Source organism: Pseudophryne corroboree, chromosome 6 (genome assembly GCF_028390025.1).
Source record: "Pseudophryne corroboree isolate aPseCor3 chromosome 6, aPseCor3.hap2, whole genome shotgun sequence".
Lineage (NCBI taxonomy): Eukaryota > Metazoa > Chordata > Amphibia > Anura > Myobatrachidae > Pseudophryne > Pseudophryne corroboree.
The window spans coordinates 22,745,013-22,770,357 of NC_086449.1; the positions used below are offsets into that span (position 1 = coordinate 22,745,013).

The 25,345-nt window shown below is 48.2% G+C and overlaps 1 protein-coding gene across 6 annotated transcripts; it reads left to right on the forward strand.

Annotated features, from left to right (window-relative positions):
• Positions 1-2,109: 2,109 nt before the first annotated feature.
• Positions 2,110-22,914, forward strand: LOC134935910 (vitelline membrane outer layer protein 1 homolog). Of its 6 annotated transcripts, none has more exons than XM_063930762.1 (3): positions 2,110-2,132; positions 7,317-7,426; positions 22,504-22,914. In XM_063930762.1, exons 1-3 carry the CDS (start codon positions 2,127-2,129, stop codon positions 22,811-22,813), a joined length of 426 nt encoding a protein of 141 aa, XP_063786832.1. In that variant the 5' UTR covers positions 2,110-2,126; the 3' UTR covers positions 22,814-22,914. The 6 variants fall into 6 exon arrangements, 2 of the variants coding, with proteins under 2 accessions (XP_063786832.1, XP_063786831.1); XR_010180421.1 differs by lacking the exon at positions 2,110-2,132 and adding an exon at positions 3,055-3,234; XM_063930761.1 differs by lacking the exon at positions 2,110-2,132 and adding an exon at positions 3,526-3,696.
• The last annotated feature ends 2,431 nt before the right edge of the window (positions 22,915-25,345 follow it).

Sequence of the window (25,345 nt, forward strand, 5' to 3'; positions counted from 1 at the left end):
TAGTGTGACAGTTGGAGGCCACATGCCGCTTCACAGAAGGGCTGGCTCATGCTGGCTAGTGTGAAAAATGGGGGTCACATGCAGCTCCTGAGATGGCTTTGCTCATGCTGGCTAGTGTGACAGTTGTTGTCCACATGCAGCTCCACATAGGGGCTGGCTCAAGCTGGCTATTGTGAGAGTTGGAGATCATACGCAGTTTTAGAGTTGCTAGTTCATGTTGGCTAGTGTGACAGTTGGAGGTCACATGCAGCTCCAGAAAGGGGCAAGCTCATGATGGATAGTATGACAGTTGGAGGTCACATGCAGCTCCAGAGAGTGGCTAGTTCATGTTGGCTAGTGTGACAGTTTAAGGTCACATGGAGCTACAGAGAGGTGCTGGCTATTATGACAGTTGGAGGCTACATGCAGCTCTAGTGATGGTCTAGCTCATGCTGGCTAGTGTGACAGTTTGAGGTCACATGCAGCTCCAGAGAGGGCCTTGCTCATGCTGGCTATTGTGACAGTAGGAGGCCACATGCAGCTCCAGAAAAGGGCTGGCTCATGCTGGCTAGTGTGAAAAATGGAGGTCACATGCAGCTCCAGAGAATGGCTGGCTCATGCTGGTTAGTGTGATAGTTGGAGGTCACATGCAGCTACAGAGAGGTGCTGGCTCATGCTGGCTATTGTGACAGTTGGAGGCCACATGCAGCTCCAGTGAGGGGCTGGCTCATGATGGCTAGTGTGACTGTTGGAGGTCCCATGCAGCTCCAGTGAGGGGCTGGCTCATGATGGCTATTGTGACAGTTGGAGGCCACATGCAGCTCCAGAAATGGCCTGGCTGATGCTGGCTAGTGTGACAGTTGGAGGTCACATGCAGTTCCAGTGAGTGGATGGCTCATGACGGGTAGTATGAAAGTTGGAGGCCACATGCAGCTTCAGAGAGGGGCTGGCTCATGCTGGCTAGTATGACAGTTGGAGGTCACATGCAGCTCTAGATAGGGGCTGGCTCATGCTGGTTAGTGTGAGAGTTGGAGGTCACATGCAGCTGCAGAGAGGGGTTGGCTCATGCTGGCCATCCTGGCTAGTGTAACAGTTGGAGGCCACATGTAGCTCCATTGAATTGTTGGTTTATGATGGCTATTATGACAGTTGGATTTTACATGCAGCTCTAGAGAGGGGCTGGCTCATGATGGCTAGTATGACAGTTGGAGGTCTCATGCAGCTCAAGAAAGGGGCTGGCTCATGCTGGCTAGTGTGACAGTTGGAGGTCACATGCAGCTTCAGAGAGGGGCTGACTCGTGCTGGAGGGTGTGACAGTTGGAGGCCACATGCAGATATAGATCGGGGCTGGCTCATGCTGGCTAGTGTGACAGTTGGCATCCACATGCAGCTCCAGAGATGGGCTGGATCATGCTGGCTAGTGTGACAGTTGTAGGTCACATGCAGCTCCAGAGAGGGGCTGGCTCTTGATGGCTAGTGCAGTGGTTGTCAAACATTTTTGAGTCATGGCGCCCTAGAGTATCAGAATTTTTTTCAGGCACCCCCAGTCCAAATTTTCTGATTGAGAAATTAGAAAGAAATATTAAATAAAGTAAATTGTGTTTATATGTCATCCTTAGGGTCAGTTATGTGGTGAGGGACAGGATATGTTTGTGTTTGTCCACATATTGTATGATTGACAGCCACCAGCACTGGTTTTGCCTATTAAATTAATCATAAATAATTTGAATTGGTCCTGGACCACCAATCCAAGGCACCCCTGCAAGTGTCCTGAAGTACCCCAGGGTACCTAGGCACACAGTTTGGGAACCACTAGGCTAGTGTGACAGATGGAGGTCACATGCAGCTCCAGAAAATGGCTGGCTCATGCTGGTTAGTGTGACAGTTGGAGGTCACATGAAGCTGCAGAGAGGGGCTGGCTCATGCTGGCTAGTGTGACAGTTGGAGGTCACATGCAGCTCCAGAGAGGGCCTTGCTCAATGCTGGCTAGTGTGACAGTTGGAGGCCACATGCAGCTTCAGTGAGTGGCTGGTTCATGCTGGCTAGTGTGACAGTTGGAGGTCACATGCAGCTCCGAAGAGGCGCTGGCTCATTATGGCTTGTGTGACAGATGGAGGTAGCATGCAGCTCCAGAGAATGGCTGTCTCATGCTGGTTAGTGTGAGAGTTGGAGGTCACATGAAGCTACAGAGAGGGCTGGCTCATGCTGGCTATTGTGACAGTTGGAGACCACATGCAGCTCCAGAGATGACCTGGCTGATGCTTGCTAGTGTGACAGTTGGAGGTCACATGCAGCTCCTGCGAGTGGCTGGTTCATGATGGGTAGTATGAAAGTGGGAGGCCACATGCAGCTCCAGAGATTTGCTGGCTCATGCTGGCTAGTTTGACAGTTGGAGGTCACATGCAGCTCCAAAAAGGGGCTGGCCCATGCTGGTTAGTGTGAGAGTTGGAGGTCACATGCAGCTACAGAGAGGGGCTGGCTCATGCTGGCTAGTATGACAGTTGGAGGCCACATGCAGCTCCAGTGAGTGGCTGGTTCATGATGGCTATGTGACAGTTGGAGGTCACATGCAGCTCCAGAGTGATGCTGGCTCATGATGGCTAGAATGACATTTGGAGGTGTAATGCAGCTCCAGAGAGGGGTTGGCTCATGCTGGCTAGTGTGACTGTTGGCGGCCACATGCAGATCCAGAGATGGGCTGGCTCATGCTGGTTAGTGTGGCAGTTGGAGGTCACATGCAGATCCAGAGAGTGGATGGTTCATGATGGCTAGTGTGACAGTTGGGGGTCACTTGCAGCTCCAGAGAGAGCCTTGCTCATGCTGACTAGTGTAACAGTTGGAGGCCACATGCAGCTCCAGAGTGTGGCTGGTTCATGATGGCTAGTATGACAGTTGGAGGTAACATGCAGCTCCAGAGAGGGACTGGCTCATGATGGCTAGTATGACAGTTGGAGGTCACATGCAACTCCAGAGAGGGGCTGGCTCATGCTGGCTAGTGTGACAGTTGGCAGGCACATGCAGCTCCATAGATGGGCTAGCTCATGCTGGCTAGTGTGACAGTTGGAGGTCATATGCAGCTCAAGAGAGGGGCTGGCTCATGCTGGCTAGAGTGATAGATACAGGTTACATGAAGCTCCAGAGAATGTCTGGCTCATGCTGGTTAGTGTGACAGTTGGAGGTCACATGAAGCTTCAGAGAGGGTCTGGCTCATGCTGGCTAGTGTGACAATTAGAGACCACATGCAGCTCCAGAGAGGTATTGGCTCAATATGGCTAGTGTATCAGTTGGAGGTTACATGCAGCTCCAGAGAGGGGCTGGCTCATGCTGGCTAGAATGACATTTGGAGGTCTAATGCAGCTCCAGAGAGGGGTTGTCTCATGCTGGCTAGTGTGACTGTTGGCGGCCACATGCAGATCCAGAGATGGGCTGGCTCATGCTGGCTAGTGTGACAGTTGGAGGTCATATGAAGCTACAGAGAGGGGCTGGCTCATTATAGCGGGTGTGACAGTTGGAGTTCACATGCAGCTCCAGAGAGGGTCTGGCTCATGCTGGCTAGTGTGACTGTTGGCGGCCACATGCAGATCCAGAGATGGGCTGGCTCATGCTGGCTAGTTTGACAGTTGGGGGTCACATGCAGCTCCAGAGAGGCGCTTGCTGATGCTGGCTTGTGTGACAGATGGAGGTCACATGCAGCTCCAGAGTGGCTGGCTCATGCTGGTTAGTGTAACAGTTGGAGGTCATATGAAGCTACAGAGAGGGGCTGGCTCATGCTGGCTAGTGTAACAGTTGGAGGCCACATGCAGCACCAGTGAGTGGCTGGCTCATGCTGGCTAGTGTGAGAGTTGGAAGCAACATGCAGCTCCAGAGAGGGACTGGCTCATGCTGGATAGTGTGACAGATGGATGTCACATGCAGCTCCAGAGAGGGGCTGGCTCATGCTGGCTAGTGTGACAGTTGGAGGCTACATGCAGCTCCAGAGAGTGACTGGTTCATTATAGCGGGTGTGACAGTTGGAGTTCACATGCAGCTCCAGAGAGGGGCTGGCTCATGATGGCTAGTGTTACAGTTGGAGGTCACATGCAGCTCCTGAGGTGGGCTTTCTCATTCTGGCTTGTGTGACAGTTGGCGGCAGTTGGAGCATCCATCTTGGAACAGAGATGGTGACTGGAAGTGTGCAAGAGTGCTGCTGATCTTCCTCTGCAGAGTGGCTGTTCCCAGAGACTGTAGGCAGTGGCCTGGAGGTGGCTCTTACTCCAATGGGACAGGGTGGAGGAACAGACAAGACTCAGTAGCTGCTGCACAGGTACAGACAGACAGTCCCTCTGAGACACAGGAGTGGTCTGTAGAAAAGCACCCCACACAATCCTGCAAATAGTGATCCATTCCAGCTAAGCCAGCATACTGATCTTTAACTGGCAGTGCAGCTTTGCTTAAGAAACACTGGGCCTTATTCTGTCCTGATCGCAAAAGCAAAATCTTTCTCTATTGGGCAAAACTATGTGCACTGCAGGTGGGGCAGATGTAACATGTGCAGAGAGAGTTAGATTTTGATGGGTTATATTGTTTCTGTGCAGGGAAAATACTGGTTGCTTTATTTTCTCCACTGTAATTTAGATTTCAGTTTGATCGCACCCCACCCAAATTTAACTCTCTCTGCACGTTACAGATGCCCCACCTGCATTGCACATGGTTTTGCCCATTAGAGGAAAGGTTTGCAGCTGCGATCAGGTCTGAATGAGGCCTACAGCTTTAAAGTAGACAAAGTACTTCAGATGGGCTATTGGGGGTCATTCCGAGTTGATCGCTAGCTGAATTTGCTCGCAGCACAGCGATCAGGCTAAAAATCGGCAGTTCTGCGCACGCTTGGCGTACGGGCACAACGAACGATGTAGTTTTGCACAGGGTCTAGCAATGCATTTCAGTCGCACTGCTTGCCGCAGAGTGATTGACATGAAGTGGGCGTATCTGGGTGGCAACTGTCCGTTTTCAGGGAGTGTGCGGAAAAATGCAGGTGTGCCAGGAAAAATGCAGGCGTGGCTGGGCGAACGCTGGGCGGGTGTGTGACGTCAAATCCGGAACTGAATAGTCTGAAGTGATTGCAAGCGCTGAGTAGGTTTTGAGCTACTCTGAAACGACACAACATTTTTTGCTGGTGCTCTGCGATACAACCGTTTCCACTTCTGCTAAGCTAAAATACACTCCCAGTGGGCGGCGGCATAGCGTTTGCACGGCTGCTAAAACTAGCTAGCTAGCGATCAACTCAGAATGACCCCCATTGTCAGTAGCTATACAATTTGATACTTCTGGGAAACGCCAGCAGCACCTAGAAACCATCTATGGATACTTGTACTGCACAACTCCAGGAGGATTGCTACTTTGTAAGCTAATTTCCTATAGCAAGGGAAATCCTGTTATACGGCCTGGATAGACAGAACAAGCTGTAGCCGATAGTCTTTTATCGCTCATTTAATTTAACTCACAAATCACCTTGTTCTCAGGAGGAGACTCTTTAAGTGCACAGAAAACGCAATATATATCTGACAGGGGCAATACGGAAAATTAGTCTAATCAATTGCAGCAGCTTAATCAGTCCCTGGCTAGACAGATTGCTCCCAAAGGAAACACACGTGTCTCAGATCCCTCCAAGCGGTCTACTTCTTTCTCACAATCCACTATCCTCTCTGATGTTTCATCTGAAGAGGAGGAGGAGCGTACCGTTCTCTCTGACACAGACTCCTGTGTTGCAGATGAGGATTATACCATGTCCATAGAGGTTCCTGCACTGGTGAATACTATGAAGCATATCCTCCAACTCTCTGAGGAGGAGGATTCCACTACAGTGGCTAAAAATAATACAAGTTTAAACAGCAGACGGTGGTTAAAACTTAATTACCACATTCTGATCATTTATTGGACATCAGGCGGGAGCTCTGGCAAAAAGTTCCCTGTCTCCAAAAGGGTTTTAGCTCATTATCCTCTCCCTGCAGAGCTGTGTAAATGGGAAAATCCACCACCAGTTGATTCTCATGTCGCCTCATGGTGTCATCCTCTCTGCCAGTTACTACAGTCATCTCTCTGAAGGAACCGTCTGATAAACGTATTGAAGCATACTTGCCTACCTGACCCTCTCCATGAGGGAGAAAATGCTCTGTTCCTGGACTTTCCTGGTAATGTATGATTGCAATCACCTGTGGTGAGCTAGTTAATTGATAAGAAAGGTGTTTCACCACAGGTGATGGCAATCATACATTACCAGTTTGAGCTCCTTGAATCAGTAGACCTAAAATGGCTTACGGCCAAGGTCATTTTCTTGCTGTCTATTGCCTCTGCTAGGAGGGTTTAGGACTTAGGCGCATTGTCCTGTTGTCCTCCCTTTTTAATTTTTCACCGTGACAGGGCAGTTCTCTGAACTAGGCCTGGTTACCTACAGAAGGTGGTTTCATTATTTCACCTTAACCAAAAGACTTACCATGGTTAACTGTTTTTCTGTGAAGTACATAGGTTCCACAGGGTGCCCACTCTGATGCACCTAGCTTCTTTGGGTTTGTATGGCATCAGCCACTGGTACCTTCTCCTGTCAGTGAGAATGTGTTCTTATGTGAATAACATCTTCCTTCTCTCTTGCCTGTTTCCTGCATTGGAGTGGTTAACATAACTGAGCTCACAGTGCCTGGAGGTAAGAGTTATAGAGGAGGGCCCCAATGCATCCTGGGACAGCTAAAGCTTTAACCTGTTGGTGCCTGGATCCATATCCATCTCTACACCCCAATGTTTCCCTGTGGAACCTATGTACTTTGCAGAAAAAGAGTTAACCACGGTAAGTCTACCATAACTCTTATTTCCTTCACGTCTGTGTTCCACTTAGTGTCTGTGATCCACTGAGGCTATCTAAAACTGTGACAAGATGGTGCCATGTATGTGCAAAAGACCAAATGGTTGGTAAAGGATTGATGCATCACTAATTGAGTATCATGGGGACTGTGCAGCAGTGCTCTCCATATTTCATCATTAATAAGAGAAATTCAACCTGATTTTGCCTTTAAAAGATATAACATATACCCTTTAGTCTTTTTAGTAGAACTCTTAAACCGAACATGTCAGCATCAGGAATTTTGGGCACTGAGGCAGTATTCAGCCATTCAATTCTTCATGGAGGAGTGAGGCACAAAATACCTCATGTTTCAGTAATGACATTAGTATCTAAGGAAAAGAATGATCGCCTTCTGACTAATTTGGACCAGTCTGCAAAATGGCCGTCTCCAGCAGGTGGAGACCAAAAAAAAAAAAAAAATTGGTATATTTGTGTATACAATTTTCCTGTTTTTCCTCCAACACAGGTAGAGAAACCACAGGGACAAAGAAACGAGAGTATTGCAAATGGTATCGGAATAGTCTTCGGATCTCCGAGCAGCACAGACAAGTTCATATTAAGCTCTTCGGAGGCGAAGTAAGTACCGTAACCCCTTAATGACAGGGACTGTTATAGCTTCAAACAGAAGAACAGTATAATGATAAATATTTTGGCATACCTCCTAACCGGCCCACGGTGGGGGCGGGGGGGGGGGCATTTTAAGAGAGGGGAGGGTGCATGCTCAGGCTTCATGAGGGCCCTCTCCTCTCTGGTAATGCTTTAGTCCTGGGAAACAACACTCCTATCTTGATGCCCTACCCTCTTTTTGGAGGGTCAATTTGGGAGATATGTCCTATGGTACACAGTGGTGGTGGGTAAACTATACTATATTAACTGAGCTTTAGTTTTATATTAGAGAAATATTGTTTATTTTCAAAAACACTCAGAAGTTGCCTACTACCTGGTGTCATAATCATATGAACGGCTCCCCTACACTTGAGGGGAGCCTCAACTGCATACAATGAGTAAAAAACTGTCCAACATGCCACAACATTGGAAGCCATTGCCAAACATAACAAGAGGTGCTACCATGCTGACACTTGCAGTTCCACACAGAAAAAATAAATAAAATGCAGATGCACACTCCCCAGTACTAAGCACTGCTAATCTGAATCATTTTAATTATCCCTGCAATCTGACATAAAGTAAAATTGAGGTGCTTATCATAATTATTGGCCAAAAACATGGGCCCACCAACCGTGACCAGGTGTCTTCATCTGGTTGTCACTAACACTAAAGTTCAAGTCCAGGGCACGGGACTCCCCAAGTCAGCATAGGCCAGCAGCCCCAAGGCATCACACTAGTGAGAGGTTAAAGTGTTAATAGATGTTACACAGAGGTTAAAGTGGGCCGGAATGGGGCAGAACTGCGTTCCGTCACTTCTAATTGAAGGCAGAACCAGTTCCACCTCCGCCCGGCCACTAGCATCAGGTCCCAGCTGCAGTGCATTCTAAAGCTGGGGGCGGCCAACAGCCAATCCCAGCTTGCGGGCCGACCGGCTGCCAATTAAATGAAAGCAAGGCTTCTTTTTTTTAAACTGGCATGAGCCAATCACAGCTTGTTGACCGCCAGCCAATGAGAAACTGCCAAGTGGCAGCTTCTCATTGGCTGGCAGCCCAGAGGCCGTGACTGGCGTGTAATCAGTGCCAGATTCAAAGAGCGGAATCATCTTTTGATTGGCAGCTGTTACTGGTGGGTTAAGTTCGAGGAGACCCAGATGGGTGCATTCCCAGAAAAGTACTTCAACACATAACTTGAATATATAAATATGAATTTGTTGTATACTTAGCTAAGGTTATTGATCAATTAGCAGATGTTCAATACAGCAATCACATCAGCATACTCAGGAACACCGCCCTTTGCGTCTAGAGGCTGAGTTATATTCAGATTATCCTGGCACTTCCTGCAGTCAATGTTCATCCAGGTAGATCAAGGATGATTTAACATTGACAATTTCTATCTTATATCGGTGGTCATTCCGAGTTGATCGCAACTTTTAGCTGCTGCTGCGATCAACAGTCCACGCCTATGGGGGAGTGTATTGTAGCGTAGCAGGGCTGCGATCGCTTGTGCAGCCCTGCTAAGCTAAAAAAATTTCAAGCAGTTTCAGAGTTGCCCTGGACATACTTACCCTGATGCTGAAGCTGCTTCTGACGTCAGACATCCGCCCTCTGTTGGTCTGGACACGCCTGCGTTTTTCAATCCACTCCCTGAAAATGGCCGCCAACGCTGTGGAGACGCCCAGGACTGCCTTCTTCCTGTCAATCTTCTTAGTGGTCCGCTCTGCGACCGCTTTGTTCGCTGGACGCATCGTAACCCGGCGACCCCTGTCGCCAGGCAACGTCGCGCACGCGCAATGCGGCCGCCGCGCATGCACATTCCGCACCCATTCGCACCGCAGCGAGAAACCGCTGCGTGCGAACGGGTCGGAATGACCCCCATAGGCTGGAAAACTCCTGTAAAAGCAATTTCATGGGTAAAAGGGTCAAATTAGGAAATACACATAAATGCTAAGTAGGGGGCACTGTTGCCTCAATTTTGAGTGTAAGAAATAACATATATTCCATGTTTAACATAGATTATATAGATGAACACACAAGGTGAAACCCATTGTCCCAAGATGAAGACGCAAGTATTCCAATGTTAACATATGTCCAACTCCAAACACTTCTCTTGTTTGGTCTCATATAACCAGACAATGGACTTTGCCCTTGCTTGTAAAATATACCTGTGTCAGGAATACTGACACACACAGAAACACACACGCACACACATATATACACATACACACACAATTGCATTATATCTATCTATCTATCTATCTATCTATCTATCTATCTATCTATCTATCTATCTCTCTCTATATATCTATATATATTTCCCAGTTCTTGTCCTATTAAAAACACCAAATCATATTCATAACAAACACCAACCACCTTTCTAAAGATATAAGCCAGAGGTTCTCAAACTCGGTCCTCGGGGGCCCACACAGTGCATGTTTTGCAGGTCTCCTCACAGAATCGCAAGTGAAATAATTAGCTCCTTTTAAAATGTGTCAGTGAGTAATTAATACACCTGTGCACCTGCTGGGTTACCTGCAAAACATGCACTGTGTGGGCTCCCGAGGACCGAGTTTGAGAACCTCTGATATAAATGAAAGCACTAATATAATAATAAAATGAAGGTAACAGCAGTCGTTCTGCAGGAATGGCTGCCGGCCGCTGACAACTTAAACTGCACTGTAGCCGGGACCCAGCCGATGCTCCCTGCTCCTCCTCTGTCCCACTCCCAGCAGAGACAGAGGTGTGTCTCAATGACAGGAGCAGGGCTGAGATGGGGGAGTGAGGCACAGGGGGTGAGATGGGGAAGTGAGGCACAGGGGGTGAGATGGGGAGGTGAGGCACAGGGGGTGAGATGGGGAAGTGAGGCACAGGGGGTGAGATGGAGGAGTGAGGCATGGGGAGTGAGATGGGAGATTGAGGCACAGGGGATGAGATGGGGAAGAGATGCACAGGGGGTGAGATGGAGGAGTGAGGCACAGGGGTGCGATGGGGGAGTGAGGCACAGGAAGTGAGATGGGGGAGTGAGGCACAGGAAGTGAGATGGGGGAATAAGAGGAGCAGGGGTGAGATGAGGGAGTGAGGCACAGGGAGTGAAATAGGGGGATGAGAGAAGCAGGGGGTGAGATGGGGGAGTGAGGCATAGGGGTGAGATAGGGGAATGAGAGGTGCAGGGGGTGAGAAAGAAGCTGAAGGGTAGCAGTGAGTGAGAGTAGCAGCAGGTGAGATGGGGGAGTGAGGCACAGGGGTGCGATGGGGGAGTGAGGCACAGGAAGTGAGATGGGGGAGTGAGGCAGAGTGGGTGAGATAGGGGAATGAGAGGAGCAGGGGGTGAGATGGGGTAGTGAGGCACAAGGGGTGAGATGGGAAAGTGAGGCACAGGGGGTGAGATGGGGGAGTGAGGCATAGGGGTGAGATAGGGGAATGAGAGGTGCAGGGGGTGAGAAAGAAGCAGAAGGCTGAAGGGTAGCAGTGAGTGAGAGTAGCAGCAGGTGAGATGGGGGAGTGAGGCACAGGGGTGCGATGGGGGAGTGAGGCACAGGAAGTGAGATGGGGGAGTGAGGCAGAGTGGGTGAGATAGGGGAATGAGAGGAGCAGGGGGTGAGAAGGGGTAGTGAGGCACAAGGGGTGAGATGGGGAAGTGAGGCACAGGGAGTGAGATAGGGGGATGAGAGGAGCAGAGGGTGAGATGGGGGAGTGAGGCATAGGGGTGAGATAGGGGAATGAGAGGTGCAGGGGGTGAGAAAGAAGCTGAAGGGTAGCAGTGAGTGAGAGGAGCAGCAGGTGAGATGGGGGAGTGAGGCACAGGGGTGCGATGTGGGAGTGAGGCACAGGAAGTGAGATGGGGGAGTGAGGCAGAGTGGGTGAGATAGGGGAATGAGAGAAACAGGGGTGAGATGAGGGAGTGAGGCACAGGGGGTGAGATGGGGGAGTGAGGCACAGGGAGTCAGATGGGGAAGTGAGGCACAGGGAGTCAGATGGGGAAGTGAGGCACAGGGAGTGAGATGGGGAAGTGAGGCACAGGGAGTGAGATGGGGAAGTGAGGCACAGGGAGTGAGATGGGGAAGTGAGCCACAGGGGGTGAGATGGGGGAGTGAGATGGGGGAGTGAGGCACAGGGGGGGAGACGCGGGAGTGAGCCACAGGGAGTGAGATGGGGAAGTGAGGCACAGGGAGTGAGATGGAGGAGTGAGGCATGGGGAATGAGATGGGAGAGTGAGGCACAGGGGGTGAGATGGAGGAGTGAGGCACAGGGGGTGAGATGGGGTAGTGAGGCACAGGGGGTGAGATGGGGGATTGAGGCACAGGGATGAGATAGGGGAATGAGAGGAGCAGGGGGTGAGAGGGGGGAGTGAGACACAGGGGGTGAGATGGGGGAGTGAGGCACAGGAGGTGAAATGGGGGAGTGAGGCATAGGGGGTGAGATAGGGGAATGAGAGGTGCAGGGGGTGAGAAAGAAGCAGAAGGCTGAAGGGTAGCAGTGAGTGAGAAGAGCAGCAGTGTATTTGTGGCATATGTGTGGCACATATTGGTGGGCAGCAGTGTATTTGCGGCATATGTGTGGCACATATTGGTTGGCAGCAGTGTATCTGTAGCATATGTGTGGCACATATTGGTTGGCAGCAGTGTATTTGTAGCATATGTGTGGCACGTATTGGTTGGCAGCAGTGTATTTGTAGCATATGTGTGGCACATATTGGTGGGCAGCAGTGTATTTGTAGCATATGTGTGCCACATATTGGTGGGCAGCAGTGTATTTCTGGAATATGTGTGGCACATATTGGTTGGCAGCAGTGTATTTGTAGCATATGTGTGGCACATATTGGTTGGCAGCAGTGTATTTCTGGCATATGTGTGGCACATATTGGTTGGCAGCAGTGTATTTGTAGCATGTGTGCCACGTATTGGTTGGCAGCAGTGTATTTGTAGCATATGTGTGGCACATATTGGTTGGCAGCAGTGTATTTGTAGCATATGTGTGGCACATATTGGTTGGCAGCAGTGTATTTGTAGCATATGTGTGGCACATATTGGTGGGCAGCAGTGTATTTGTGGCATATGTGTGGCACATATTGGTTGGCAGCAGTGTATTTGTGGCATATGTGTGGCACGTATTGGTTGGCAGCAGTGTATTTGTGGCATGTGTGTGGCACATATTGGTTGGCAGCAGTGTATTTGTAGCATATGTGTGGCACATATTTGTGGGCAGCAGTGTATTTGTGGCATATGTGTGGCACATATTGGTTGGCAGCAGTGTATTTGTGGCATATGTGTGGCACGTATTGGTTGGCAGCAGTGTATTTGTGGCATATGTGTGGCACATATTGGTTGGCAGCAGTGTATTTGTAGCATATGTGTGGCACATATTGGTGGGCAGCAGTGTATTTGTGGCATATGTGTGGCACATATTGGTTGGCAGCAGTGTATTTGTGGCATATGTGTGGCACGTATTGGTTGGCAGCAGTGTATTTGTGGCATGTGTGTGGCACATATTGGTGGGCAGCAGTGTATTTGTAGCATATGTGTGGCACATATTGGTTGGCAGCAGTGTATTTCTTGCATGTGTGTGGCACATATTGGTTGGCAGCAGTGTATTTTTGGCATATGTGTGGCACATATTGGTTGGCAGCAGTGTATTTGTGGCATATGTGTGGCACATATTGGTTGGCAGCAGTGTATTTGTGGCATATGTGTGGCACATATTGGTTGGCAGCAGTGTATTTGTGGTATATGTGTGGCACATATTGGTTGGCAGCAGTGTATTTCTGGCATGTGTGTGGCACGTATTGGTTGGCAGCAGTGTATTTGTGGCATGTGTGTGGCACATATTGGTGGGCAGCAGTGTATTTGTAGCATATGTGTGGCACATATTGGTTGGCAGCAGTGTATTTCTTGCATGTGTGTGGCACATATTGGTTGGCAGCAGTGTATTTTTGGCATATGTGTGGCACATATTGGTTGGCAGCAGTGTATTTGTGGCATATGTGTGGCACATATTGGTTGGCAGCAGTGTATTTCTGGCATATGTGTGGCACATATTGGTTGGCAGCAGTGTATTTCTGGCATATGTGTGGCACATATTGGTTGGCAGCAGTGTATTTCTGGCATGTGTGTATTGGTTGGGAGCAGTGTATTTGTGGCATATGTGTGGCACATATTGGTTGGCAGCAGTGTATTTCTTGCATGTGTGTGGCACATATTGGTTGGCAGCAGTGTATTTTTGGCATATGTGTGGCACATATTGGTTGGCAGCAGTGTATTTGTGGCATATGTGTGGCACATATTGGTTGGCAGCAGTGTATTTGTGGCATATGTGTGGCACATATTGGTTGGCAGCAGTGTATTTGTGGTATATGTGTGGCACATATTGGTTGGCAGCAGTGTATTTCTGGCATATGTGTGGCACGTATTGGTTGGCAGCAGTGTATTTGTGGCATGTGTGTGGCACATATTGGTGGGCAGCAGTGTATTTGTAGCATATGTGTGGCACATATTTGTGGGCAGCAGTGTATTTGTGGCATATGTGTGGCACATATTGGTTGGCAGCAGTGTATTTGTAGCATATGTGTGGCACATATTTGTGGGCAGCAGTGTATTTGTGGCATATGTGTGGCACATATTGGTTGGCAGCAGTGTATTTGTGGCATATGTGTGCCACATATTGGTGGGCAGCAGTGTATTTGTGGCATATGTGTGGCACATATTGGTTGGCAGCAGTGTATTTGTGGCATATGTGTGGCACATATTGGTTGGCAGCAGTGTATTTGTGGTATATGTGTGGCACATATTGGTTGGCAGCAGTGTATTTCTGGCATATGTGTGGCACGTATTGGTTGGCAGCAGTGTATTTGTGGCATGTGTGTGGCACATATTGGTGGGCAGCAGTGTATTTGTAGCATATGTGTGGCACATATTGGTTGGCAGCAGTGTATTTCTTGCATGTGTGTGGCACATATTGGTTGGCAGCAGTGTATTTTTGGCATATGTGTGGCACATATTGGTTGGCAGCAGTGTATTTCTGGCATATGTGTGGCACATATTGGTTGGCAGCAGTGTATTTCTGGCATATGTGTGGCACATATTGGTTGGCAGCAGTGTATTTCTGGCATATGTGTGGCACATATTGGTTGGCAGCAGTGTATTTCTGGCATGTGTGTATTGGTTGGGAGCAGTGTATTTGTGGCATATGTGTGGCACATATTGGTTGGCAGCAGTGTATTTCTTGCATGTGTGTGGCACATATTGGTTGGCAGCAGTGTATATTTGGCATATGTGTGGCACATATTGGTTGGCAGCAGTGTATTTGTGGCATATGTGTGGCACATATTGGTTGGCAGCAGTGTATTTGTGGCATATGTGTGGCACATATTGGTTGGCAGCAGTGTATTTGTGGCATATGTGTGGCACATATTGGTTGGCAGCAGTGTATTTCTGGCATTTGTGTGGCACGTATTGGTTGGCAGCAGTGTATTTGTGGCATGTGTGTGGCACATATTGGTGGGCAGCAGTGTATTTGTAGCATATGTGTGGCACATATTTGTGGGCAGCAGTGTATTTGTGGCATATGTGTGGCACATATTGGTTGGCAGCAGTGTATTTGTAGCATATGTGTGGCACATATTTGTGGGCAGCAGTGTATTTGTGGCATATGTGTGGCACATATTTGTGGGCAGCAGTGTATTTGTGGCATATGTGTGCCACATATTGGTGGGCAGCAGTGTATTTGTGGCATATGTGTGGCACATATTGGTTGGCAGCAGTGTATTTGTGGCATATGTGTGGCACATATTGGTTGGCAGCAGTGTATTTGTGGTATATGTGTGGCACATATTGGTTGGCAGCAGTGTATTTCTGGCATATGTGTGGCACGTATTGGTTGGCAGCAGTGTATTTGTGGCATGTGTGTGGCACATATTGGTGGGCAGCAGTGTATTTGTAGCATATGTGTGGCACATATTGGTTGGCAGCAGTGTATTTCTTGCATGTGTGTGGCACATATTGGTTGGCAGCAGTGTATTTTTGGCATATGTGTGGCACATATTGGTTGGCAGCAGTGTATTTCTGGCATATGTGTGGCACATATTGGTTGGCAGCAGTGTATTTCTGGCATATGTGTGGCACATATTGGTTGGCAGCAGTGTATTTCTGGCATATGTGTGGCACATATTGGTTGGCAGCAGTGTATTTCTGGCATATGTGTGGCACATATTGGTTGGCAGCAGTGTATTTCTGGCATATGTGTGGCACATATTGGTTGGCAGCAGTGTATTTCTGGCATATGTGTGGCACATATTGGTTGGCAGCAGTGTATTTCTGGCATGTGTGTATTGGTTGGCAGCAGTGTATTTGTGGCATATGTGTGGCACATATTGGTTGGCAGCAGTGTATTTGTGGTGGGTGTGGATCATTAGATCAACAGTGTCTAGGTCAACAATGTTTAGGTCGACCACAATAGGTCGACAGTCACTAGGTGGACAGGGTTGGAAGGTGGACAGGGTTTCTAGGTTGACATGTGCTAGGTCGACAGGTCAAAAGGTCGACATGACGTTTTTTGTTTTATTTTGGTGTTGTTTTCTTCGTAGAGTGATCGGGAACCCCAATTAGTGCACTGTGTCCCCTCGCATGGCTCGCTTCGCTCGGTGTGGCACATATTGGTTGGCAGCAGTATATTTGTGGCACATATTGGTGGGCAGCAGTGTTTGGGTGGCAAATGTGTCACATATATTAAAGGGCAGCAGCATTTGGGTGGCATATGTTTGGCACATATTGGTGGACAGCAGTGTTTGGGTGGCATACAGTATGTGTGGCACATATTGGTGGGCAGCAGTGTTTGGGTGGCATATGTGTGGCACATATTGGTGGGCAACAGCATACAACATTGGTGGACAAGTGAGTATACAAGTCTTGTATATCTACCAGTGCAATGATTCTTCATATCCTTGATCCTCTCAATCTGCACAATCTCTGCACACAGCTGCCAGCGATCAGCCCACAAAATGGAGGACGGGAGTGTTCAGGGAGTGGCTCCGATGGCGCTGGTCTTGAATTCATATAGTTTGTGTTGGTAGATTACACACTGGACGATATGGTCCTAGGGGGTAATTCAGACCTGATCGCAGCAGCAAAATCTTTCTCTAATAGGCAAAAACATGTGCACTGCAGGTGGGGCAGATGTAACATGTGCAGAGAGAGTTAGATTTGGGTGGGCTATATTGTTTCTGTGCAGGGTAAATACTGGCTGCTTTATTTTTACACTGCAATTTAGACTTCAGATTGAACACACCACACCCAAATCTAACTCTCTCTGCACATGTTACATCTGCCCCCGCCCCCCCCCCCCCCCCCCCCGTAGTGCACATGGTTTTGCCCATTACCTAACAAATTTGCTGCTGCGATCAGGTCTGAATTATCCTCCTAGTCACTAACAACATTATGGAGATTGAGCTGTATGTACAGATGACAGAGGATGTTGCTAGCGACCCGTGGGAGCGCGCATTGCTAGTATATAGGGCCTAATTCAGACCTGATCGGTGTTGTGCGAATTCGCAAGGCGGCCAATTACAGATCAACAGCGCATGCTTACCGATCGTAATGCGCAGGCACGAGACCAGACAGCGAAAAAATCCTGCAACTTTTTTGATTGCTAGCCATAAACAATTTGACTGACAGGAAGCGGCCGTTTGGGGGTGGTAACTGGCCGTTACCTGGGAGTGTCAGATGAAAACGCAGGCGTTACCAAGCGTTTTCAGGGCGGGTGTGTGACGTCAGCTCCGGCCTTGATCAGCCTGTGTGTATCGCACTGGAGGAGTAAGTCCTGGGCTGCGCACACACTGCACAGACTGGAAAAGTCATTCGATGGTGAGTGAGTTGCGAACGGATTTGCAGCTGGCCGGCTTTTGCAAAGCTTTACTCAGACTTGCACGGGGCGGAATTTCACTCTGTCTGGGCGGCGACTATCTGATCACATCCTCTGCAAATCCACAGCGGTGCAATCAGCTCTGAATTAGACCCAAAGTACATAAAGAAATGATTACACTAGAAAACAGCGACTTGTATAAGAAGACATCGCACAAGTACATGCTATAGTGTATAAATATTGCCGCAACAGTGGTCATAGCACAGCAATAAGCAGCAGGGTGTCAGAAAGCAATGGTTAGGTGCTGTAGAAAGTAAATATGGAATAGATTATAGTATTAATAGGGAAGCCAAAGCACAGGAGAGAAGAGGGCACTGCTCCTGAGAGGTGACAGACAGACGGGGGACACGGGTGAGGTAGACAGTGAGCAAGGAACAGAGGGTTAGGATTAGAGGTGTCTGGGTTTGATGAAGACAGGCTGCTTTATTTTTACACTGCAATTTAGATTTCAGTTTGAACACACCCCACCCAAATCTACCTCTCTCTGCACATGTTACATCTGCCCCCCTGCAGTGCACATGTTACATCTGCCCCACCTGCACTGCAGCATGGTTTTGCAAAATTGCTAACTTTTTTGGTTTGCTGACAACTCTGAATATCCCTCTTTGTAAGTGATTGTGATAAGCTTGAATCGGGTTCTGAAATGTGAGGGAGTCAGTGTAGGGCTTGTAGGAGAGTATAATGGGCAGCAGCATGGAGGATAGATCGGAGTGGAGAGGGGCAGTAGTCAGGCAGGACAGATAGGAGGAGGTTGGGGACTAGAGGAGATGGATGTGCTGTCAATAGATAATGAAATTGTGGGAAGTGGGGTTATGCAGGAAGGTGGGAATATGAACGGCTCAGCCATACACATGTTTAGTTTAAGAAAACGCTGGAATATCCAGGAAGAGATATCAAAGAGACAAGTTGGTAGATACAAGTTAAGAGAGGGGGTAGAGGTCAGGGAAGGAAAGGTGGATCTGAGTATCATCAGTGTAGAGATGATAGAGATCAAAAGAGTTGAAGAGCTCACCTAGGACAGAAACTTGGGGGCACCAACTGTTACTGGAAGTGTGTGGGGAGGGAGGGGAAGTGGAGTCATGAGAGGAGATGGAGAAGGAATGCTCAGAGAGGTAGGAGGACAGCCAGGAGATGGCAGTATCATGTAGACAAATCAAGTGAAGGAGAGTGTGGCTCACAGTGTCATAATTAGAAGAAAGTTCAAAAAGAATAACTAAAGTAGTGGACCTTGGATCTGACAGCAAGATGGTCATTGCTGACGTTAGTAAGGGCTGTTTCAGTGTAGAGGATGGAAGCCAAACTGAAAAGGGTCAAGCAGGGAGTGTGAGGAAAGAAAGGCAGTAATGCAGTTGCAAACAATGTGCTCAAGGAGTTTGGAGGCAAAGGGGAGGAGAGATGGTTCAGTGGCTGGAGAGAGTGTTAGGATCAAGGGAAGGTTTTTCTAAGAATGAGGCAGACAAGGGCATGCTTGAATGCAGTAGAGAATGCCTGAGAAGAGAGAGAGATTGAGGAGGTGGGCTATATGGGAACAGGCTGAAGGAGAGAAGTAGAGGAGGAGGTGGGAGGTGATGGGGTCAAGGTGGGAACTGGATGGGGGGAGATGACAGGATTAGGGTCACGAATACAGATACAAGGGAACAATAAGTCAAAGTTGGTAAGATGGATGGGGAAGGGTGGCCTGGGAAAGGAGGGGTAAAAGTGGTATATGATGTTCTGAATGATGTATGGAGTCAATGACTAGGTCAACAGGTATGGAAGGTTGACATGGTCATTAGGTCGACATGGACAAGGTCAACACACAAAAGGTCAACACAGATTTTAAGGGTTTTGGGGGGGTTTCAGGACCTTTTCATACCTTCACTATCCAAGTGGGCATAGAGTTGGTTATAAACCTTGTGGTGAGCCCCGCAAGGGGATGCGTTTCAACTGTCGGTGGTCCCAGGTGGAAATTTGGGTAAAAAATAGAGATGAGCGCCTGAAATTTTTCGGGTTTTGTGTTTTGGTTTTGGGTTCGGTTCCGCGGCCGTGTTTTGGGTTCGACCGCGTTTTGGCAAAACCTCACCGAATTTTTTTTGTCGGATTCGGGTGTGTTTTGGATTCGGGTGTTTTTTTCAAAAAACCCTAAAAAACAGCTTAAATCATAGAATTTGGGGGTCATTTTGATCCCATATTATTATTAACCTCAAAAACCATAATTTCCACTCATTTTCAGTCTATTCTGAATACCTCACACCTCACAATATTATTTTTAGTCCTAAAATTTGCACCGAGGTCGCTGGATGACTAAGCTAAGCGACCCTAGTGGCCGACACAAACACCTGGCCCATCTAGGAGTGGCACTGCAGTGTCACGCAGGATGTCCCTTCCAAAAAACCCTCCCCAAACAGCACATGACGCAAAGAAAAAAAGAGGCGCAATGAGGTAGCTGACTGTGTGAGTAAGATAAGCGACCCTAGTGGCCGACACAAACACCGGGCCCATTTAGGAGTGGCACTGCAGTGTCACGCAGGATGTCCCTTCCAAAAAACCCTCCCCAATCAGCACATATAGACATATAGCTAATATAGACTGGTTGATAAAGAGATGTCGTAGTATGTATGTATAAAGAAGAAAGAAAAAAAAACCACGGTTAGGTGGTATACAATTATGGACGGACTGCCGAGTGCCGACACAGAGGTAGCCACAGCCGTGAACTACCGTACTGTACTGTGTCTGCTGCTAATATAGACTGGTTGATAAAGAGATGTCGTAGTATGTATGTATAAAGAAGAAAGAAAAAAAAACCACGGTTAGGTGGTATACAATTATGGACGGACTGCCGAGTGCCGACACAGAGGTAGCTACAGCCGTGAACTACCGTACTGTGTCTGCTGCGACTGGATGATAAATAATGATATAAAAATATATATATATATCACTACTGCAGCCGGACAGGTATATATATTATATAATGACGGACCTGCTGGACACTGTCTGTCAGCAGAATGAGTTTTTTATAAAATAAAAAAAAAACACCACACAAGTGAAGTCACACGACGAGTGTTTAACTTTTTCAGGCAATCACAATATAGTATACTACTAACTATACTGGTGGTCAGTGTGGTCAGGTCACTGGTCAGTCACACTGGCAGTGGCACTCCTGCAGCAAAAGTGTGCACTGTTTAATTAATTTTAATATAATATGTACTCCTGGCTCCTGCTATAACCTATAACTGGCACTGCAGTGCTCCCCAGTCTCCCCCACAATTATAAGCTGTGTGAGCTGAGCACAGTCAGATATATAATATATACATAGATGATGCAGCACACTGGGCTGAGCAGTGCACACAGATATGGTATGTGACTGAGTCACTGTGTGTATCGTTTTTTTCAGGCAGAGAACGGATATATTAAATAAAACTGCACTGTCTGGTGGTCACTGTGGTCAGTCACTAGTAAACTCTGCACTCTCTTCTACAGTACTCCTAAGCTCCAGTAAATCAGGTCAATCTCTCTCTCTCTCTCTCTCTCTCCTAATCTAAATCACTGTACTCCCTAACAGCTGCTCCCCGTCCCCAATCCTCCCCACAATTATAACTAAGTCACTCAGTCTTTACTCTTTTCTACTATAACGGAGAGGACGCCAGCCACGTCCTCTCCCTATCAATCTCAATGCACGTGTGAAAATGGCGGCGACGCGCGGCTCCTTATATAGAATCCGAGTCTCGCGAGAATCCGACAGCGTCATGATGACGTTCGGGCGCGCTCGGGTTAACCGAGCAAGGCGGGAAGATCCGAGTCGCTCGGACCCGTGAAAAAAAACATGAAGTTCGTGCGGGTTCGGATTCAGAGAAACCGAACCCGCTCATCTCTAGTAAAAAACAAACAAAAAAACCCTAAAAAAACTGTTGACCTTGTGTGTCGACCTTGCTTATGTTGACCTTCTATACCTGTCCACCTATTCATTTGTTGACCTTCAGTCAGTGACAACGTAGTCACTGTGGACCGTAAGTGATTTACCTAATGACTGTCGACCTAGATAGGTTCGAACCAATGATGCACACCCAGGGTACGGTGACACTTAACGCTTATATACATGAACAATACACAGCGGCTCATGTGCTCCACAGCATCACACTTAAACCATGGGCAGCACCAGCAGAATTTGTGTTTGCGTAACTGCTCCATGGTGCTGCTTGTAGCCCCCACATTGGGGTAACTGTCTTCCCAGAAGAGAAACCCCTGCCCCCCACAGGATGCTCACTCACTGCACTCAGAAGCACTGCAGACAGGGACAGGGTAGATATTATAGGTGGTGTGGCCAGCTCCTGCTCTTGCCAGGCCGGTGCCTCGGGGGTGAGCTGACAGCAAGCTGTGTGTATAATGTGTCGCAGCACTGATCAGTATGTGGGTGTGGCTTTCACTGTGTTTGATTGCCCTCTTCACCCCAGCCCTAAATCCGCCACTATATAGCATGGACCTCAAATGTAGAGAATGTAAGTTATGGTTCTGAGGGTATGAGTTGGTAGGAGTAACCTGAGGATTGAAGGATCCCAAAACCACCACTATGCTGGGAGGTGTGAGAGAATGTGAGGCCCTAGAGGAGACAGGTGCATGAGAAGGTGGAGAAATCCAGTGTCAGAGGGGGAAATCCAGTAATTGCTGGGAGATTCAGGGGTTTAAAGATGAAAAGGTGTTGTGTGGGGATCAGTTTATTATAGACAGATCTAGCATTCCAGTGGGCACTGGAAAGAGGGACAGAGTTTTTGGGAGAGATGTGAATGAGATTTTCAGGTTTCTGTAGCGTTGAGGTGAAATTAAGTTGGAGATGAAGAGATTGTAGTGATGGAGCGGGTTCCTGAGCTAGGAAGGGAAACTGCAGCGGGTGCGCAGGTAGGCAATATAGTGTGATGTGGAAGGAGGTGAGGTGCGGTGTCATGGAGAGGAGGAAGAGAGCATGGTTTAGTGGTGGGGTAGTAGGACAATGGTGGGGAAATAGTCAATGATAGTGGATATTCTCATGAATGACAATATGGTTCACCTTCGACATGATATAGTGCACCCACTGTGAGATAAGCATCACCTTATGCTCTGTGACTACCATAATAAAGTGCAACAGATTAGGATCTAATGTCCTCTTCTCGTCATTGTCTTCTCTAGGGGAGGGGAGTCTACCGCAACTAAAAGGTGCTCAGGGGACGGTTATCTGGTGGCGTTTGCTCTGAAATACTACCGCATAGATAAACAAAGAAGAGCTGTGAGTAACATCAAGTTCCTGTGTTCCACTGGAGAATATCTGGAGGGAGATGGAGAGAAACGGGGGAGTTTTGAAGGCATGAGTGAGACCTGCCCTGATGGAATCGTTGCTTACAAAACTTTTCGTCATCGTGGAAGAAGTGAGGACTACAAATGGGCTTTCTGGAGTGACATCTTGTTTCATTGCTTTCAAAGTCATGTTAAATGGGGCTGAAAAATACCAACCAATAGACCAACATGGCCGCCCCATGCCCACAATTGGAACAGACATAGTAAAGTTTTAACTCTCTGAATAAAGAGGAAAATGCATTCACACCAACTGGCTCCTTTTGAAAAGTAACAAAACATTTATATGTTGGCTTCAGCAGTGTCGTGTTTAATTGGCCGATATAACAGCGATATTCTAATTATCTCTCTTTACTAATTATAAGTGGTGCTCCAACCAATCAGCTCCTGTGTTTGAAAAATGAGATATAGGAGCAGATTGGCTGGAGCACCTTTTCTGATTAGTAACGAGGGATAACATGAATATCATTGTTAAATCTGCCCCTAAGTCACCTCTATAAATACCACTGGCTGATTAACTCATGACAGGTTAGAGGCTTAATCTGGCCGAAACACTTGAAGAGGGGTCTGGCTTGTCTGTATCATTGAGGGGCTGTGGGCGGAAATGGACGATTGCACGTGTGATGGCTGTAGAAACACTATTGTAACGTGCATACATAAAATGGTTTAGCACCAAAAACATGATGCCCCTAATAACTGCTACGAGTAGGGAGACTTATAGGAGACCTCAACACAAGATCCATGTTTTCCCAACAACCATTCATCATCCACAATAGGAAGATCGTTGGGTGTCAGTAGATACCACGTCCCCATAGGAGGAGTCATTGGGCCACAGATGCCCACTTGTAGCATCTTGCCGAAGGGCAAATCCATCTCTGTTGCGGCTTATGGTCATTAGGTCGACCACTATTGGTCAACATGGTCACTAGGTCGACATGGAAAAAGGTCGACATGAGTTTTTCACTTTTTGAATTTTTTTAAACTTGTTCATACTTTACGATTCACGTGGACTATGATTGGGAATGGTAACCTGTGCCGAGCACAGCGGGAGTGGAGTGAGGCACCTTGCCCGAAGCATGGTGAGGGAAGCGAGCCATGCAAGGGGACACGTTGCACTAATTAGGGGTTCTCTGTCACTTTATGAGGAAAACGACACCAAAAAAAAGTAATAGAACTCATGTCGACCTTTTTCCATGTCAACTTAGTTCATATCGACCTAATGACCATATTGACCTAATGCATGTCGACCAATAGTGGTCGACCTAAGTCTTGTTGACCTAATGACCCATACCCTCTGTTGCATCTGTAGAACATCAGGAATGCACCGTTAAAATCTATAGACCTTGCGGTCAACTATCGCAACACATGCACTTTGCTACTCGGACGCATATGCAGTTACCTGAGTGCGGGCAACTCTGTGTAAAGCCCACTGCCCTATAAGGCGTCCAATAGAAAAAGTATGAAAAGTAAATGTGAGAACTGAACAGTTGCTCCATGGAAGGCCCAGAAAGCAGGGCACTGCTGAGCTCACTGAAGGAGTGCGCTCAACTGTAAAGGGGCGTGGGATTGGGCATTGCATCATGACCCGCCCCCTGTTAGTCACTCGTGGGGGCATGCCCAGCACTTATGGTGATGTTGGGCTGTCCCCAAGCTCTCCACACACTGTGATTTATCAATTCACCGGTGGTGCATACTAAACTGCAACTTTTTACACCTGTGGGACAATGTGGCTCATGGTTGGGGACAGAAGAGGGCAGGCTGTTTAGGCGGGGCGCATCCATAAGGTCAGGGTCCATTTTGTCAAATTTGGGCAGGGTGCGGCGTCCTGCTGAAATAGGAACACTAGAAAACTTGCCGGAGTTAGAAGTCTATGTTTAAACTTCTCCTGGCTGCCGGTATGAGTGACAATTGGGCCCTACACACTGGCCGACTTCACTGCACGATATGAACGATCTCGTTCATTAATGAATGAGATAACGTTCATATCGTGCAGTGTGGAGTCACCAGCGATGAACGATGCGCAGCCCCGCGCTCGTTCATCGCTGGTGACATGGCGGCTGTGCATGCAGGCCAATATGGACGAGATCGTCCATATTTGCCTGCACGTCTATGAAGCTGGGTGAGGGGGGAGTGAAGAAACTTCACTCCCCCCCGTCACTGCCCCCCCCCCCCCCCGTCGCCGGGTTGCCCGTATCGGCCGTCGGGCACCTCAGCGGCACATCGCGAGATGTGTAGGGCCTATTAGAGTTTGCTCATACCCCGTCCTCCACCATAATTATCTCCTGCACAGATCTACAACATCAGGCTTACCACAGCTTTGTCAAGGTGATACAGTTTCTCAACACCAAGGAGTGGCCCGCCATCGATGGCAAAAAAAGAACATTTGCCATTGGACATAGACCATCAATGGTTGCAAAACCATTAATGGTTGATGGGCACCACTATTTAAAAGCTGATGCAGAGTTGATATCTATGTGGATGGATCTTGCATGTCTCAGGCTACTGATTCATCAACTGGCTGAGGCGCTGCTCCCTTGCCCCAGCCCTATGGAAGGTCCAAATTTGTCATCTGAACATACGTTGCCTCCAGTAGCGGATCTTGCCACGGGCAAGCAGGACTTTTGCCTGGGGCGCCGCCTTCCGGAGGGTGCCGGCGCCATCCGGAGGGCACCGCACCATG